The sequence below is a fragment of the Scyliorhinus torazame genome, chromosome 2 (genome assembly GCF_047496885.1).
Source record: "Scyliorhinus torazame isolate Kashiwa2021f chromosome 2, sScyTor2.1, whole genome shotgun sequence".
NCBI classification, from domain to species: domain Eukaryota; kingdom Metazoa; phylum Chordata; class Chondrichthyes; order Carcharhiniformes; family Scyliorhinidae; genus Scyliorhinus; species Scyliorhinus torazame.
The window spans coordinates 264,958,393-264,975,578 of NC_092708.1; the positions used below are offsets into that span (position 1 = coordinate 264,958,393).

At 46.3% G+C, this 17,186-nt stretch overlaps 2 protein-coding genes across 6 annotated transcripts in view; one reads left to right on the plus strand and one right to left on the minus strand.

Annotated features, from left to right (window-relative positions):
• LOC140398239 (neutral alpha-glucosidase C-like) overlaps positions 1–7,255 on the minus strand; it is a 352,477-nt gene extending 345,222 nt beyond the window's left edge. For all 3 annotated transcript variants that reach the window (XM_072486683.1, XM_072486676.1, XM_072486666.1), the window contains exons 1-2: positions 7,160–7,255; positions 5,259–5,493 (exon numbers count right to left, since the gene is read on the minus strand). In XM_072486683.1, coding sequence (XP_072342784.1) covers positions 5,259–5,347 — 89 coding nt within the window. In that variant the 5' untranslated portion in view covers positions 5,348–5,493; positions 7,160–7,255. The remainder of the gene's footprint in view (positions 1–5,258; positions 5,494–7,159) is intronic.
• A 188-nt stretch (positions 7,256–7,443) lies between these two features.
• Positions 7,444–17,186, plus strand: part of LOC140398252 (transmembrane protein 87A-like) — a 139,808-nt gene continuing 130,065 nt past the window's right edge. For 2 of the 3 annotated variants that reach the window (XM_072486696.1, XM_072486701.1), the window contains exons 1-2: positions 7,444–7,621; positions 11,392–11,452. In XM_072486696.1, coding sequence (XP_072342797.1) covers positions 7,481–7,621; positions 11,392–11,452 — 202 coding nt within the window. In that variant the 5' untranslated portion in view covers positions 7,444–7,480. Of the gene's footprint in view, positions 7,622–7,832; positions 7,922–11,391; positions 11,453–17,186 lie in introns of all 3 variants that reach the window. The other variant, XM_072486710.1, reaches the window with a different exon arrangement.

A 17,186-nucleotide genomic window follows, 5' to 3' on the forward strand; every position in this document is an offset into this window, starting at 1 on the left:
GGGCACCTCCGGCTCAAAGGTATTGATTTGTGCTCTTTTTATCAAAAAAAGGGGGAATTTCGACAGGAAAGTGTAGCTGAAGGTGTGGCATATCTGCTGGTTATCAGACCTGGCAGAAGAAGGTTAAAGGCCTTGCCAAGGAACTGGAGGAGACCTGTGGCGCAGCAGTAATTGGGAAGATGGTGGAGGAGGAAGGGTTGGAAAACCCCAGATGGAGCAGTTGATGGCGTTTATTAGAGAACAACGAAAGGAGATGCAGGAAGGTCAGTTGAAGGCCATTGAAGGAGCGGTAGCACCCTTGAAAGGATCAATGGAGAGAGTCCAGAAGCGCCTGGATGCACAGGGGTTGCAGATCCAAGAAATAGAGGTGATGTCCGACCATAGTGATCGGGTGGTAGCATTGGAGGTGGTGTTGCTTACTTTTGGTTGGTTCAATTGGCTCGGTTTTATAACCTTTGCTCTCGAGTCGCCAGGTATCTTTATGATACCGCCACCAGGTTCAAGTCCAAGTAATGATCAATAACTCAATACACCGATTAGTAAGATTCAAATCAAAGCACATTTATTATACACAGTAATCGCTACTCATGCACAAATTCTACATCTAAGCTACTTCTAGTTCTAACAGGCCTATACTTAGCTTCGGACTGGCCCACCAGGTCAGGGGAACAAATGGCCTTTCGTTCGGGTTCTGAGCCTGCGGGATTTGAAGTTGGTACGGATTGGTAGCTAGGAGCGCCTATCGCGTAGCGAGCGTTGACTTAAGACTTACTGGATCTCGGCGGCAGTTGAACCGGTCACGGTCAAGGTTGGTTCGCATTGCTGAGTGACCCGGTCAAGAAGAACGATTTGAACTTGGAGGCTTAACTTTCTAGTCCCCAGGGGCTTCCCGCCTTTCGGGGCGGACCCTGTACCTGGTTCCAAGTGATTGGACTTCGTTCCAATCGCTTGGTTCGATTTCTCCAATACTGGAGCGGTTCCCTGATCGATGGGTAGTCTTGAGGTGTCCGTTAACCTCTTTTGTGTTGGCTCCTGCTGGCGCCAGGGAGTCTGGCTTAGCTTTGTTTGTCCCAAATGTTGCGATTGTTCCCGGGGATCGCTCATTAGTATGTAGATGGCTGCTACATTATTATGCAATGGCTGCTTGTATCGATGCTGTCTGGGCTTTTGCAGAGTTTAATACACGGTAACTTTCACCTGCTGGTTTCTGCCTGTGTTGGCTGAATTTCCCTGCAGCCTTTGCTGTTCTCCATTTTACATCGGGAGTTGGCCAACCCAGGTGGCTACAGTGGACGTGGGGCTACTGGGGGACCTTTGCAAGTCGCTAAATGTAAAGGTAGAGGAGCAGGAGAATAGATCCAGAAGGAAGAAACTGTGGATCATTGGCTTGCCTGAGGCTGTGGAAGGCACGAGTGCCACGAGATATATCTCAAGGATGCTGGTGGGGCTGGTGGCGGAGCAGGTGCTGAACAAGGCTCCAGTGGTGGATAGGGCGCAGAGGTCCCGAAGGCAGAAGCCGAGAGCGGGGAAGCCGCCACGGGGGGTGATTATGGGGGGGGGGGATGCAATGTGGCAGTGCTGGAATAGGAGCGGGGTCACAGACGGAGAAGGGGGCCTGGTTTAGGGCGAAATTAAAGCGGGCAGAATTGGAAGGGGAGGATGGCGAACAGTAGAGGGGAATGGAGAAGCAAGTCTCCGGTAAGGTTCATTACATGGAATATACGGGGACTGAACGGGCCGGTGAAGAGGTCTCAGGTCTTCGCGCACGAGGAGCTTGAAGGCAGGGGTGGTCTTTCTGCAGGAGACACATCTCCGGGTGAAGGATCAGGTTAGGTTGAGAAAGGGATGGGTGGGTCAGATATTTCACTCGGGGTTTGATTCAAAGTCGCAGGGGGTGAAGAGATATTGGGGGTGTTTGGGACATTATCGAAGATTGGGGGGATAGAGGCTGGGCTGGACCCTACGGTGATGATTTTTATGGTGTTGGTGATGACGGAGCTGATGGAGGGGAGGAAGGCTGACATTGTCGCCTTTGCCTCTCTAGTTGCCCAGCAAAAGATTCTGCTGGAATTGTGGTCAACAATGCCATCGAGGGTGGCGGCCTGGCTGGGGGACTTGTACGACTTTCTCTGGCTAGAAAAGATTAAGTTCGAATTGAGGGGATCAGCGGAGGACTTTTGAGACACGGTGGGGACTGCTCATGACCATGTTTGAGGAATTGTTCCGTCACAGGTGTGGGGGGGGAGGGAGGGGAGGTGAAAAAGGAGAAAAACTTGCACTAACTGTGAACTGTGAGGTGTGGAGAATGTTCTTTGATTTATTTATGTTTTTGTACCTTTGAATATGTTTGGAATCAAATACATTGTAAACAAAGAATGATTTTCTCAGTATGTTATTGAGACTTCAATAGTAATAGATTCCAGCATTTTCCTGATGACTTATGTCAAGCTAACTAATTTATAATTCCCAGTTTTCATTTTCTTTCCTTTCTTGAGTAGATAGTAGAATTCAATTTGCAAACTTCCGCTATGCTGGGACAATTGAAAAATATAGGGAGCTTTTTGAGAAACTAGTGCATCTAGTCCCTTGCTTACCTTCTGTTTCTGGAATGTAATTTATGTCTTATATGGTGAAAACAGACACAAAATATTTGTTCAATGTCTTACCAATTTTCTCATTCTCCACGATAATTTTTCCTTGCTCTACCTCCTCCTACTTTTCCATTCCGCCTGCCTTTTCAAAGTGTTGTGTATCATAGAATTTACAGTGCAGAAAGAGACCATTCAGCCCATCAAGACTGCACTGGCCCTTGAAAAGAGCACCATACCCAAGCCCACACCTCTGCCCTATCCCTGTAACCCAGCAACCTGGAATATTTATTTCCCAACCTTGGTAAAATTGTAACCATGTCTCTGTAATCACAATTAGGTCTAAAGTATGAATCTCTATTGGTGCAGCAAATTCATTTGTCTTATTGCGTATTCAGGTAAAAAACTTTAAATTTAAATTTTTACTACTAACCTTTTCACAACAAATGAAAGGTCACATAGCTAAACCATTACCTCTTTCTCTCTCTGAGGTACTGCCAGGCTTGCTGAGTGTTTCCAGCATTTTCTGTTTTTATTGCAGATTTTGTTTTTCTGTTACCATAATTTCTTGGCTGTAAGCTTGGGCTATGATGGTCAGCCTGGCTTTCTACTGCCAATTTGGCTTTATCAGTTCAAGTTACATTATCACAGCCTTTCCAAGACAAAAATCTGTTTCTATACTCCAAATTTATCTTGATAAATGGAACAATTCTAAAGTAATTTCCAGGAATTTTTTCCTTTGGGCAAAATATCCAAGGACCCTCATGGGTGGAATTTTACAGTACCCCATTGGTAGGTTTGAAGGGAGTGGGCTTGTAAAGTGCAGTGGGTGACCTGCCTGCTGTCTACCCGCCACCCCCAACCTGTCTCCCATTTTACAGAAGGCAGTGGAGATATTGGAAACTCTGTTCTCCGTTGGATTTATTGATGCCCTAAAGTGACCAGAGATCGGCCACTTAAATGCCTCACCCGCCCCAGCTGCTATTTTACCCATGGCAGAAGAGACAATGCAGTTAGCTCAGCAGCTTTAGGTGATGTCAGGCAAGGGTTGGGAGGGGTGTGGCTTAGTGCACATCGGAGACACCAATCCCCACAAAATCATAGCTTCTTTCAACACTCTTCCGAGCCTCTCAAACCAGGTCCCGAAACCCCTAATTTGCCTCACTGATACCCGGATATACTTTCAGTCTGGCCTCCATTAGGTGCTAGTCTTCAAGGACTGACTGTAAACTCAGCAATGGCCACCATTTGAAGCTGGCACTGCTGGGACTACAAAGCTGCCATCCATCCATCTGCCAGCAGCTCACAAAGGCAGGACTTCCTCATGGGACAAAAGCCTTGCCCTGAGCCAATTAACAACACATCAAACATTAAATGGCTGCGGGATGTGCTTTCCCCTGACTCTTTGAGTGGCGATGACGGAAACACTAGCATCTGAAAAATTCTGCTTGTGATTTTTTTCAAGTTAAAAACATTCTCACAGCTGCCTCTACGCTCCTCTGACCCAATTTCTTTCTCTTCACTTACAGCTCCCTCATTTGCTATTGTTCCAATGTGTATTCAGCCATTCTATAATCTGTAAATTCTCTTCTCAATGTATCTAATCCATGAAGACCATCATCCACTGTGTAGTTTTATGATATGGGACCTCTTTCGCCTGAGGATCATTTTGCTTGAAGTTAACAATCTTTCATATCATCACATAATCCCAGTGCAGAAGGAGGCCATTCAGCCCATCGGGTCTGCAACAACCCTCTTAAAGAGCACCCTACTGAGACCCAATCCTCCCACCCTATCACTGTAACCCCACCTATGGGCAATTTAGCATAGCCAATCCACCAAACCTGCACATCTTTGGACTGTGGGAGAAAACCGGAGCACCCGGAGGAAACCCCCGCAGATACGGGAAGAATGTGCAAACGCCACACAATCACCCGAGGTCGGAATTGAAAATGAAAATCGCTTATTGTCAGAAGTAGGCTTCAAATGAAGTTACTGTGAAAAGCCCCTAGTCGCCACATTCCGGCGCCTGTTCGGGGAGGCTGGTACGGGAATCGAACCGTGCTGCTGGCCTGCCTGGGTCTGCTTTAAAAGCCAGCGATTTAGCCCAGTATGCTAAACCAGCCCCTATTGAACCCAGGTCTCTACCGCTGTGAGGCAGCAGTGCTAACCACTGTGCCATCGTGCCACCTGGGAACATTTTCAAGTCTTCACACCTGATTATCTGATAATAAATTGTTTCCATCATTTAAGTAACAAAGTTAATAGGTTTGCCAAAGACATACAAACTGGTGCCTATTTTGATCCTTAAGTAGGGTGGATAACTTCCATTTTAACTGTTCTTTAATAAAAGATATTTGAAACCAAGACAGAATTCCTGTTTCAATGACCATGTGCCCCTACACATTGTGTAACTACTTACTTCCCTGTCATGTATGGTATTAGAATCCTCTGACTTGTCAGTTTTCTATGGACTGCTTTTCTGACCAGTTTTTGTTAGTCTCCTAGATTGACATTTTTATGTATAGAGCTGTAGCTATAAAGATAGATATGAGGGATGTTAAAAATAGATCTTACTTATAAAGCAAAGTGAATAAGTAGTAGCCAGTCAAAATAAATGGCCCATGATCAGTCTGTTTACATGTAGTTTGCATACTCTTTTAACTGTACCTGGCCTCCTCGGTATTTTCCATACTGGATTTAATTTTACTTTGGTTCTGTGCTTCAGTCTTCCTTGTGTGCTGCTGGACTGTCAACATGGAGTATTTGAACAGGTGTTCTCTTTGCTAGGTGGCTTAGCTTTCTGGCACTCTGCCAAGTCCTCATTGACCTTTCGTCGCTTCCCTTTGACTTCCTTGACCCATCACAGAAGGGGTTTCTGGGAATTGTAGGCTGAATAAGTTGGCTGCAATTTCAGAAACATACAATATTCAGGCCATCGGGAAACCCAAAGTAATTTACACTGTAGTGTAGACAAGTGATTAGAAATTATGAGTTGAAGTTGAGATAGGATGGGTGGTATGGAACTTGAATCCCTTTACATTTCTATGTATCAGTTATGCCCACATTCTCCACTTTCATTGGGGCGGCACGGTGGCACAGTGGTTAGCACTGCTGCCGCACAGCTCCAGAGTCTCGGGTTCAATTCCGACCTCCGGTTCCCTCCCACAGTCCAAAGATGTGGTTAGGTGGATTGGCTATGCTAAATTGCCCTCAGTGTCCAAAAAAGGTTAGGTTGGGTTACAGGAATAGTGTGGAGGCGAGGGCGTAAGTAGGGTGTTCTTTCCAAGAGCCGGTGCAGACTCGATTAGCCTCCTTCTGCACTGTAAATTCTATGATTCTATGTGATTAAAAGAGGGAATGTCAATATTACAGGATATTTTCCATTTCTGACATCAAGCATTCTCAGATCAGATACAGCACAGACAATGGCACAATACAGCTCCCTCAACTCTACCCAGCGATGCATTTTGGTCATGATTTCAAATTTACATTCTGAATTGGTACAATGTGACTAGAGTTAATTTCTCACATCAGCTGCTCTCATTCCTTGGTGTCAAAATATAGGCACTTTTGGTCAGACAACAAAAGGCAGTTCCCTACTAGGAATTGGGCTGAAACATAAGCTAAATACTGTTGATGCTGGAAATCTGAAATAAACCAGAAAATGCTGGATAAACTCAACAGATCTGGCAGCATTTGTGGAGAGAGAGACAGTTAACGTTCCGAGTCCACATGGCCCTTCTACAGAACAGGATTTGGGCTGAGATTTTCCGGGCTAACCTCATTTGAGAATCTTGCAAATGACAGGAAGCAAACTTATATTACCATTGACTGATCTGCCGAAGATGTGAATCAGCAAGTTATATTTATATAGCATCAACATGATAAAAAGGAGCTTGTCAGGAACATTGTAAAACATAAAACAAAGTATGTCACCGTGCCACAGGTCATGTAATAATAATCTTTATAATGGTCACAAGTAGGCTTACATTAACACTGCCCTGAAGTTACTGTGAAAAGCCCCTATATCAAGAAGGATGTAGAGGTGGAGTAGTCCAGGGAGGGTATCCATAACTTAAGACTTGACCACCGCACAAGAGGCCAGAATTAGAGGAGTACAGATATCTCAGAAGGGAAAACAGAGATAGGGGTGAGGCCATGGAGGAATTTGTAAACAAGTTTGAGAACTTTAAAATTGCACCCGGTCCAGGCCATGAGCCAAAATCAAACGCAAACCCACTGAGAAATAAACTTACAAATAACCAATTTTATTTTCTCTGAAGTTACTAACATGTGACTGAATTATGTACCACCGCACAACATCAATTCTGCACATGCACACTTAGGGGAGTGTCTGGCAAACATCGCACAAACCAGATGAGCGGGGTGGGGAGGACATGAAAGTCGGGTTAAAGGCAGTGAGTGGGAATGATTAGAGTTGGAGAGTGATATGATGGGGGTATAAGGGCGAAGGGTAAAGTGAGTGGAGGAGGAGAAGAAGATGAAGGGGTCTTTAGCTTGAGAAGGGCTGTACTGGTGAACCTCATAAGAACCCAAAACGACATTACCTAACCTAACCAGCGCTTCGCAATTTAAAAATAAATTCAGAACCAAAGGCAGCAAATCCCGGGGTCGGACGGTGCTACTGGAGGTTGGAGGTCCCGGCGCCGTGCGAGCGCCACCTGGAGCTGGGAGGTCCATAGCTATGCGAGCGCCACCCGGTGGTGGGTGGTCCCGGTGCCGAGCGAGCGCCACCTGATGCTGGGAGGTCTCGGGGCTGGGCCGGAACCACCTGGCAATGGGAGGTCCCGGTCGCCATCTGGTGGCAGGAAATCTGAACTGTAGCAAGCCGGAGGCGGAAGTGACGGGCCGTGTAGTGGCACCCGGAGATGGCGGCCACTGAGTTTGGGATGAGTGTGATGCTGGGCCTCGGAGAAGGAAGCAGACCTTGGTTCTATCTAGTCTTACTCTGTGTTATCCGGGCCAGTCTCGCTGCCGAGGTGTCCAGATGGAGCATTCCCGTTATGGAGGTAACAGCGCAGACAAGAGATAAATTATGTAGCATATGGAAGGTTGTGTGGGAGAGAGAGGGATAGGAGTAAGAGTAGGTGGGACGGAATGGGAGAGAAGGGATAGGAGTGGTGAAGAAGAGGGAGGTTTGAAATGAGGGAGATTAGTGGTACCAGTCAGTGTGGAGTTTGATCACTTACTGTGACTTGCATCTTCTGATTTTTTTTTCAGATTTCACAATTCTCATTAATGTCTTCTGTTAACCTCGTACTCCATGAACCAAACATGCATCTTTTAGCAGGATGTTTAACCTCTGACAGGTATAATTGAAGACAATTTGCTTTATGTCTTCGTTCTGAATCTTATTCTGTGGTACCATTAATACTTCTCCAACACAATCTTACAATTCTTCAATGTTCAAGCCAAGAAGATTGCAGTTCCACTGAGGTTCCAGAAATAATTGCTTTATTATGCTTCATGTCAAGTTTAATTTTGTACTTTATATATGGGAGCTTATTCAAGAGCATAGGTATCTCACGAGGGACTATTCACTTATAAAATGGCTTATTCCAACGGTACAGTATGGTAGCACAGTGGTTAGCACAGTTGCTTCACAGCTCCAGGATCCCAGGTTCAATTCCTCGCTTGGGTGACTGGCTGTGTGGCATCTGCATGTTCTCCCTGTGTCTGCGTGGGTTTCCTCCAGGTGCTCCGGTTTCCTCCCACAGTCCAAAGATGTGCAGGTTAGGTGGACTGACCATACTAAATTGCCCGTAGTGTTCAAAAAGATTAGGTGGGGTTACTGGGTTGTGGAGATAGGGTGGAGGTGTGGGCTTAGGTGTTGGTCTTTCCAGTGTGGACATGATGGGCCAAATGGCCTCCTTCTGCACTGTAAATTCTATGTCTATATTACATGGATTACATCTCTCTTTTGTGAGTTCAGTTGTTGTCATCAAACCTAAAGCAAGTATTACTGTTATGTTCCTTAACTTACTGAAACAAGATAAAATTTTACCAGTCTGTTCCTCACTGTTAAAACATAGGAAATAGGAGCAGGAGTAGGCCATTCAGCCCTTTGAATCTGCTCCGCCATTCATTATGGTTATAGCTGACCATCCAACTCAGTAACCTGTTCAGCATCTTGGGAGCTCAGGATTTGGTTGCCATCCCTTTCACCCTTGTCGACTGTATCCAAATAACTTCCTGTTCAAAGGTTGACCATTGCTACATTGCATTTCTTATTGCCAGTCTTTGACTCCAGTTTGCCTGGTCTAGAAGTTTCTTCAACTCGCCAAAGTTAACCCCCTTCTAGTTAATGATCTTTATTCTAAATTGCTTCTTTTCTTTCTATATAACTAATCTAAGCAATACAGTTTTATGATCACTATTCTTGAGGTGCTCTCCACCTCCGAGATTCTCCACTTGACCCACTTCATTTCCCAGGATTAGATCCAACAATGCTGCCTTCTTCATTGGGCAAGAAACATATTGAAAAATAAAACTCTCTTGAACACGCTTCAGAAATCCCTTCTCTTCTCTGTTAACACAATCAGTGTTCCATTCAATATCGGAGTAGTTAAAGTCTCCCATTATCAATACCCTATAGTTCTCAGTAATGCTTTTTGCAAAAATGTTCTTCGATCTGTTTCCCATTATTTGACCTATAAAATACAGCCAGTAGCATAATAGTTGCTTTATTGTTTCTTAACTGTAACTAAATACATTTTGTCTTTGATCCCCCTCAAGGACACCCTTCTCTTCTAGCACTATAACATGTTAATCAAAACTGCTATCCCTTTTTTTCCCCACCATATCTTTCCGAAGAACTTGTAACCAAGAATATTAAATATTTTCAGCCAGGTTTCCGTTATTACCATTTAGTTATTTATACTGACACCTTTGCAGCCACTATTTGTGCATTTATGCACATGAATTCCAAACCTAACTTAGGCCACTTTTTGTATTTTCTGATATCCTGCTTAATCCTGTGTTTGTAACTGTCTCTACCAGTTCGCTGTACCTTGTTTCTATTTTGTAACATCACATCTTGATGTCCAAATCTCTATGGAATCATTTGAAATTCTGTCCCAGGCTGTCTCTCGTTGGGCTGCACTGATTTAAGTGGAGATAGATTCATTTTCTGTAACGTCTACCATTTTCCATCAATGATCAGCTGATGTTCCGCACTGCATTTAGTACCAGTGATCAGTAGGATACCTCACTCAACCATTCCTTCCTAAAGTTCTCATTATATAATCTTTTCTGTTTATACATCCCAGTATAATTCCAATGTGATATTGAAGCCTAGCAACTTTCTAAAAATTCCTTCATTGGATGTGGGTGTTGCTGACCAGGCCAGCATTTGTTGTCCATCCCAATTAAGTGTCAACAACATTGTTGTGGGGCTGGCGTCACATGTCAGCCAGAACAAGTAAGGACAGCAGACGTTAATGAACCAGATGGGTTTTTGCAACAATCAATTGTTTCATGGTCACCATTACTGTGACAAGCTTTATATTTCAGGATTATTAATTGAATTTAAATTTCATCAGCTGCTGTTGTGGGATTTTAACCCCTGTCACCAAAGAATTAGACTGGGCCTCTGGATTGTTACTACTACCTTGCCGTTTCCCCTGAGCAACTGCTGCATATAGAATGTGATCTGTATGTGTACTGTGAAACCACAGACTGTGTTTGGCAGATTCATGAGCCTTATTGAAAGTTTTGTTCAGTATTTCTTCAAATGAGTACTCCAAGAAATAATAACTTCCGAGTAAATCTTCATGGCATTGCTCACGATTAGTTGTAGATATGCTGTTTATAATGGGAGTATTATGCTCTTGAAATAAGTCTTGCCTCTATGTGCACTTCCTATGTCATGACTTTTGCCTGGACAAAAACTAAGACTTTTTCTATGGTACCTAGTTACCTATGATACCAGACAAAGCAAGACAACACTTGTGTCTCCCAATCTTTTCACTACAGTAGTCTTTCTTTAAACCTGTTTTCCACAGCTAATTTTTGAGTTTACCCATTCCTTTCTGCTTGATGTTTGAGGCTACCCACCTCTGATTTTGGCTGTGACCCAGTTTTCTATCGTTCACAGTGGTGGGCGAACCTCAAGTCTGCCAGCTCAAAATTCTATTTCCAGTCTCCACCATGTTCTCCTCCACATGACTTATCATCTGACATTTGGATCAGTTACAATCCATCCCTTACTTACATTACTTCTGTAGATGCTAGATATAACACCACAATAATGCGTTCTTCATTGTAATATGTCACAGAATAACATATAAAAAATAACTGCAGCAGTCACTAAATCATGGCCCTAACAATATATCACATATTACATTGTGCAACATCTTGTTTTCATAAAATAATATTATCTAATTTGCCAGGATCCGTATGAATAATTTTACAGATGGTCTGGGAGGGGGAGGGGGAGAGATGAAGAAAGTGTGGAGCTGAGGCAGCTGAATACACAGTGCAGTACACAGGGTAAAGTGACAGAGGGGAATCAAGATGAGACCAAGATTTAGAGGAATGGCAAGCTCCGGAGCTGGTGGTGTATCGTCAAGCTGGAGGGGCCGATGAAGGCAAAATCAAAGCTGAAACTAAGCTTTTGCTCCTGAGTGCCAAGATTTGCAAAACGTGGCTATGTGCTTTCCCTGATTATGTTGTTGTTGGATATTCCAAAATTAATTTTTATACTGGTTGAAAACATCTTGCAATTCTCAGATTTCACTGTTCACATAAAATTAACCTTTATCTTTTTGATTTTCTTCAGTTAAATTCTAATTATACATTCAGGAAGACTCTTTTCAATGGCAGCACTATTTCTTTAAAATGTGAGTATAAGCTTTTACATGGGTTGTATGCCAAATGAAAATGAGTAGGAAGATGAAATGATTGAATGTTAAATTCCCCAAGAGGGCTGATCCATAATTATCCACTAAATTGTGCTCAAATGACTTGCGTGATGCTTTGTCTCTGATAGGGGAGCAGAATGTCAGCATCTCCCTCGGTGACCAGAGGTCGAGGTGTCGGCATTGAGCCATAATGAGACAGAAGGAAGCTATTCAGCCCATCAAGTCCATGCCAGCTCTGAAAAGTAATCCCATTCCCTTCATAACTATTCTCTCTGGAGCCCACAAGTTTATTTCTCTCAAATGCCCATTCAATTTTCTTTTAAATCATTAATTCTGGGGCTGTTTAGCACAGGGCTAAATCGCTGGCTTTGGAAGCAGACCAAGGCAGCCAGCAGCACGGTTCAATTCCCGTACCTACCTCCCCGAACAGGCACCGGAATGTGGCGACTAGGGGCTTTTCACAGTAACTTCATTTGAAACCTACTTGTGACAATAAGCGATTTTCATTCATTTTTCATTAATTGGCTCTGCTTCTGTTACCCTCGTAGGCAATGATCTTCAGGTCATTAGCATTCGTTGTGTAAAAAAGGTTTTTTGTTATATCCTCCACATATTTTGCCAGAACCTTAAATCCCAGTCCCATGGTCGTCGTGCTTCCAACAGCTAATGGGAACAGCTGTTTTTAAAAGTATTTGTATTCAACAAATTTTGAACTTTTTCAAAATACAACATCCAAACAGCCCCAAGCAAACAAACAAACAAGACCACCGCCCCCCAATCCCTCCCCATAACAGTCAACGGTAACCAATTCCCGAAAATGCATACCAAAGAAACCTCAACAATTGTCGAACCCCTCCTTCATCCCCCTCAGCTCGAACTTTACCTTCTCTAGGGTCAAAAACTCCAGTAAATCCCTCCACCACACCAAGAGGGAGGGTGGAGAGGCTGACCTCCACCCCGACAAAACCCACCTTCGAGCGATCAACGCGGCAAAGGCTAAGACATCTACCCCTGTGCAGCTTGAGCTGATCCGACACGCCGAACATAGCTTCTAGGGAGGGCGGGCTTCACATCCACATGTAAGACCCCTGAAGTTGTCCTGGATACAGAATTCCAAAACTTTTCTAGTTTCGGACAGGACCAAAACATGTGAACATGATTCACAGGGCCCCTCCCACATTTCTCCCAGGTACATCCATCCCCTCGAACAGCCGGCTCATCCTTGATTTAGTGAGGTGTGCCCTATACACTACCTTCAGCTGTGTCAGCCTCAACCTCGCACAAGAAGTTGAGGCATTCACTCTCCTCCGCAGCACCTCACACTACATTCCCTCTTCTAGCGTCAACCCCAGCTCCTCTTCCCAATTCATCTTAATCCACTCCACGGGCACCCCATCCTCCTGGGTCTTTCCGTAAATTGCTGAGATGATTCTCTTCGCCATTCCTCCCACTGACAACACCTCCTCCAACAACGAAGGGTTCAGCGATACCGGGAAGGCTGGGAAAGCTTCCTTGCGAAGTCCCGCACCTGCATGTATCTAAACCCCCCTCTCTGTGTCAACCCATATTTCTCTCCCAGCTCTTCTAGACTCGCAAGTCGTCCCCCAAGGACCAAATCCTTAATTTCACTGACACCCTTCTCCTTCCAACAGCCAAACCTCGCATCCATCCTTCCTGGCTCAAACTTGTGATTCTCCCTAATCGGCGGCTTCCCCTGACCCAGCCCTCAATTTAAAGTGCAATTTAAACTGCCTCCAAATCATCAATGTGGCCACCAGCACCTGACTCCCCGAATACTTTCCTGGGGCCATCGGGAGCGATGCCGTTGCCAGCGCCCGCAACGCCAACCCCCTGCAAGAACCCGCCTCCGTCCTTACCCACAGAGCCCTTCCTCTGTCCTTACCCACAGAGCCCTCCCTCCGTCCTTACCCACAGAGCCCTCCCTCGTTGCACCTTCTCAGCATTTGCTGCCTAATAATAGTAAAGCAAGTTTGGGAGCCCCCCTCTCTCCCCCCCCCCTGTCCCTCTGCAATATTACCTTCCTAATCCTGAGGACCTTCCCCACCCCCCCTCCCCCAAATGGACAAGGAGATCAACTTATCCACCCCCCTAGGGCAGCACAGTGGCGCAGTGGTTAACACTGCTGCCTCATGGTGCCGAGGTCCCAGGTTCGATCCCGGCTCTGGGTCACTGTCTGTGTGGAGTTTGCACATTCTCCCCGTGTTTGCGTGGGTTTCGCCCCCACAACCCAAAGATGGGCAGGGTAGGTGGATTGGCCACACTAAATTGCCCCTTAATTGGAAAATATGAATTGGGTATTCTAAATTTATTTAAAAAAACACTTATCCATCCCCCTTAAGGAACAAATTAAGTAGAAAGACCAGCAGACACTGGAACAAAAACAGGAACCGCGGCAACACATGAATTTTGACAACCTGCACCTGGCTTGCCAGTGACAAAGGGAGATTGTCCCACCTCGATAAATTGGCCTTCACCCTCCCCAACAAACTGGTAAAATTAAACTTCCGGAGCCCTGCCCAATCCCGAGCCATCTGCACTCCCAAATACTTAAAGTCAGACGTTGCCAAGCGGAATGGCAACCCTCCCATTCGCTTTCCCACTTCCAGTGGGGAGACCATGAAAACCTCACTTTTCCCGAGGTTTAACCTGCACCCCGAGAACTTCCCAAACCTCTGGAGCAACTCCATTATACCCCCCATCGATAGCGTCGGCTCAGAGTTGTACAGGAGCATATCATCTGCATATAATAATCTTTATTGGTGTCACAAGTAGGCTTACAGTAACACTGCAATGAAATTACTGTGAGGATTCAGAATGTCCAATTCACCTAACAAGCACATCTTTCGGGACTTGTGGGAGGAAACCAGAGGAAACCCACGCAGACATGGGGGGAACATAGAGACAGTGACCCAAGCTGGGAATCGAACCTGGGACCCTGATGCTGTAAAGCAACAGTGCTCACCACTGTGCAACCGTGCTGCCCTATGTTCTACCTCACCCCTGATCATCCCCGTCCACAACCCTGAGCTCCTTCGAGCAATGGCCAAGGGCACTATAGCCATTGCAAACAGGAGCGGAGGGACATAGGGCACTCCTGCCTCGTGCCCCGATGTAATTCGAAATACCCCGAGTTTGAATTATTCGTATATACACTTTTTTTTTAATAAACATTTTATTCAGGTATTTTTGGTATTATAGCAGCAATAAAATAAACAATGTACATGAAACTATAAACATAGTGCAAAAGCGGTCTCCCTCCCTTACAGGTCCCACCTTTATTAACCCCCTACTCTAAGCTAAACTAACCAACTAACCCCCCACCCCCCCCCCCCCCCCCCCCCCCTTCTGCTGACGATTAATTTTCCGCGAAGAAGTCGACGAACGGCTGCCACCTCCGGGCGAACCCTAACAGTGACCCTCTCAAGGTGAACTTGATTTTCTCCAAACAGAGAAAGCTAGCCATGTCCGATAGCCAGGTCTCCGACTTCGGGGCCTTTGAGTCCCTCCAAGCTAATAGTATCTGTCTCCAGGCTACCAGGGAAGCAAAGGCCAGAACGTCTGCCTCTTTCTCCTCCTGGATTCCCGGGTCTTCCGACACCCCGAAAATCACCACCTCTGGACTCAGTGGACAACACCGTGGGTATGACATCTGAAAACCCGTGCCAAAATCCCCTAAGTTTCGGACATGTCCAGAACATGTGGACATGGTTCACTGGTCCTCCCGCACATTTTGCACACCTGTCTTCCACCTCAAAGAATCTGCTCATCCGGGCAACTGTCATGTGAGCCCGATGTACAACCTTGAATTGTATCAGGCTGAGCCTGGCACATGTTGCAGACGCGTTGACTCTACTCAACACGTCCGCCCATAGACCATCCTCTATCTCTCATCCCAGCCCCTCCTCCCACTTGCGCTTCAGCACCTCGGTTTGCGTCTCCTCTGACCTCATAAGTTCCTTGTAAATGTCAGAGATGCTCCCTTCTCCTACCCACCCTCTGGAAACTACCCTGTCCTGAATCCCCCTTGGCGATAGGAGCGGGAAGGTTGACACCTGTTTATGTAGGAAGTCCTGCACCTGCAGATACCTGAATTTGTTTCCCCTCCCCAACCCAAACTTCTCCTCCAGCACCCTCATACTCGGAAAGCTCCCCTCTATAAACATAGCCCTCATCCTCTCAATCCCTGCTCTCCGCCATATCCGGGAACCCCCCCCCCCACCCCATCCATACTTCCCGGGGCAAGCCGATGATTATTACAGATTGGGGACCAGAATGATGCTCCCTCTGCTCCCACATGTCTCCTCCACTGGCCCCAAACTCTCAGGGCCGCCACCACCATGGGGCTGGTGGAGTACCGTGCCGGCGGGAACGGCAGAGGCGCAGTTACCAATGCCCCCAGACTGATGCCCTTGCATGAAGCTGCCTCCACACCCTCCCATGCCGACCCCTCCCCCACCACCAACTTCCTGATCATGGCTATATTCACCACCCAGTAATAGTTATTAAAATTTGGTAGCGCCAACCCGCACTCACCCCGACTCCGCTCAAGCATTACCTTACTCACGGGGTCTTGCCCGCCCAAACGAAGCCAGAGATCACTTTGTTGACCTGTTTAAAAAAGGACTGCGGAATAAAGATGGGGAGACAATAAAACACGAACAGGTGGACCGTCATCTTCACCGTCTACACCCTCCCAGCCAGTGACAATGGAAGCGTGTCCCACCTCCAAAAATCGTCCTTCATTTGGTCCACCGTCGGGCCAGATTTAATTTATGCAGCCGGTCCCATTCCCGCGCCACTTGAATGCCTACGTACCTAAAGCTTCCCCCTACTAATCTAAACGGCAGTTCCCCCAATCGCCTCACCTGTCCCCTCGCCTAGACCACAAACACCTCACTTTTCCCCATATTTAGCTTATACCCCGAAAACCGGCCAAATTCCCAGAGAAGCCTCATGATTTCTTCTATCACCTCTATTGGGTCCAATACATACAGAAGCAGGTCGTCTGCATAGAGCGAGACTCTGTGCTCCCCCCTCCCCCCGCCCAGCCCCTTGAGGCCCTCCAAGCAGTTGCCAACGGCTCTATAGCTAGCGCGAACAACAGTGGGGAGAGGGGGCATCCCTGTCTCGCCCCCTGGTGCAGTCTAAAATAGTCCGATGTTGTCCTATTCGTCCGTACACTTGCTACAGGAGCCTGATACAGCAACCTGACCCAGTCAATAAAGCCCCACCCAAATCCGAACCGTCCCAGCATGTCCCACAGATAATCCCATTCTACCCGATCAATAGCCTTTTATGCATCCATTGCGATCACTACCTCCACCTCCCTACCTTCCAGGGGCATCATGATCACGTTTAACAACCGTCTTACATTAGAGCCACCAACTGCCTACCCTTAACAAACCCCGTCTGGTCCTCCCCAATAACGTCCGGAACTCAATCCTGGAGGACAAAATTTTGGCCAGCAATTTGGCATCCACATTCAACAGGGATATTGGCCTGTAGGACACATACAGCTCCGGGTTTTTGTCCCGCTTCAGAATCAGCGAAATCGTGGCCTGTGACATCGTCGGGGACAGCATCCCTTTCCCTTGCCCCATTGAACATCCTCACCAACACCGGTCCTAATATCCCAGAGAACTTTTAATAAAACTCCACTGGGTACCCGCCGGCCCCGGGGCTTTTCCCGACT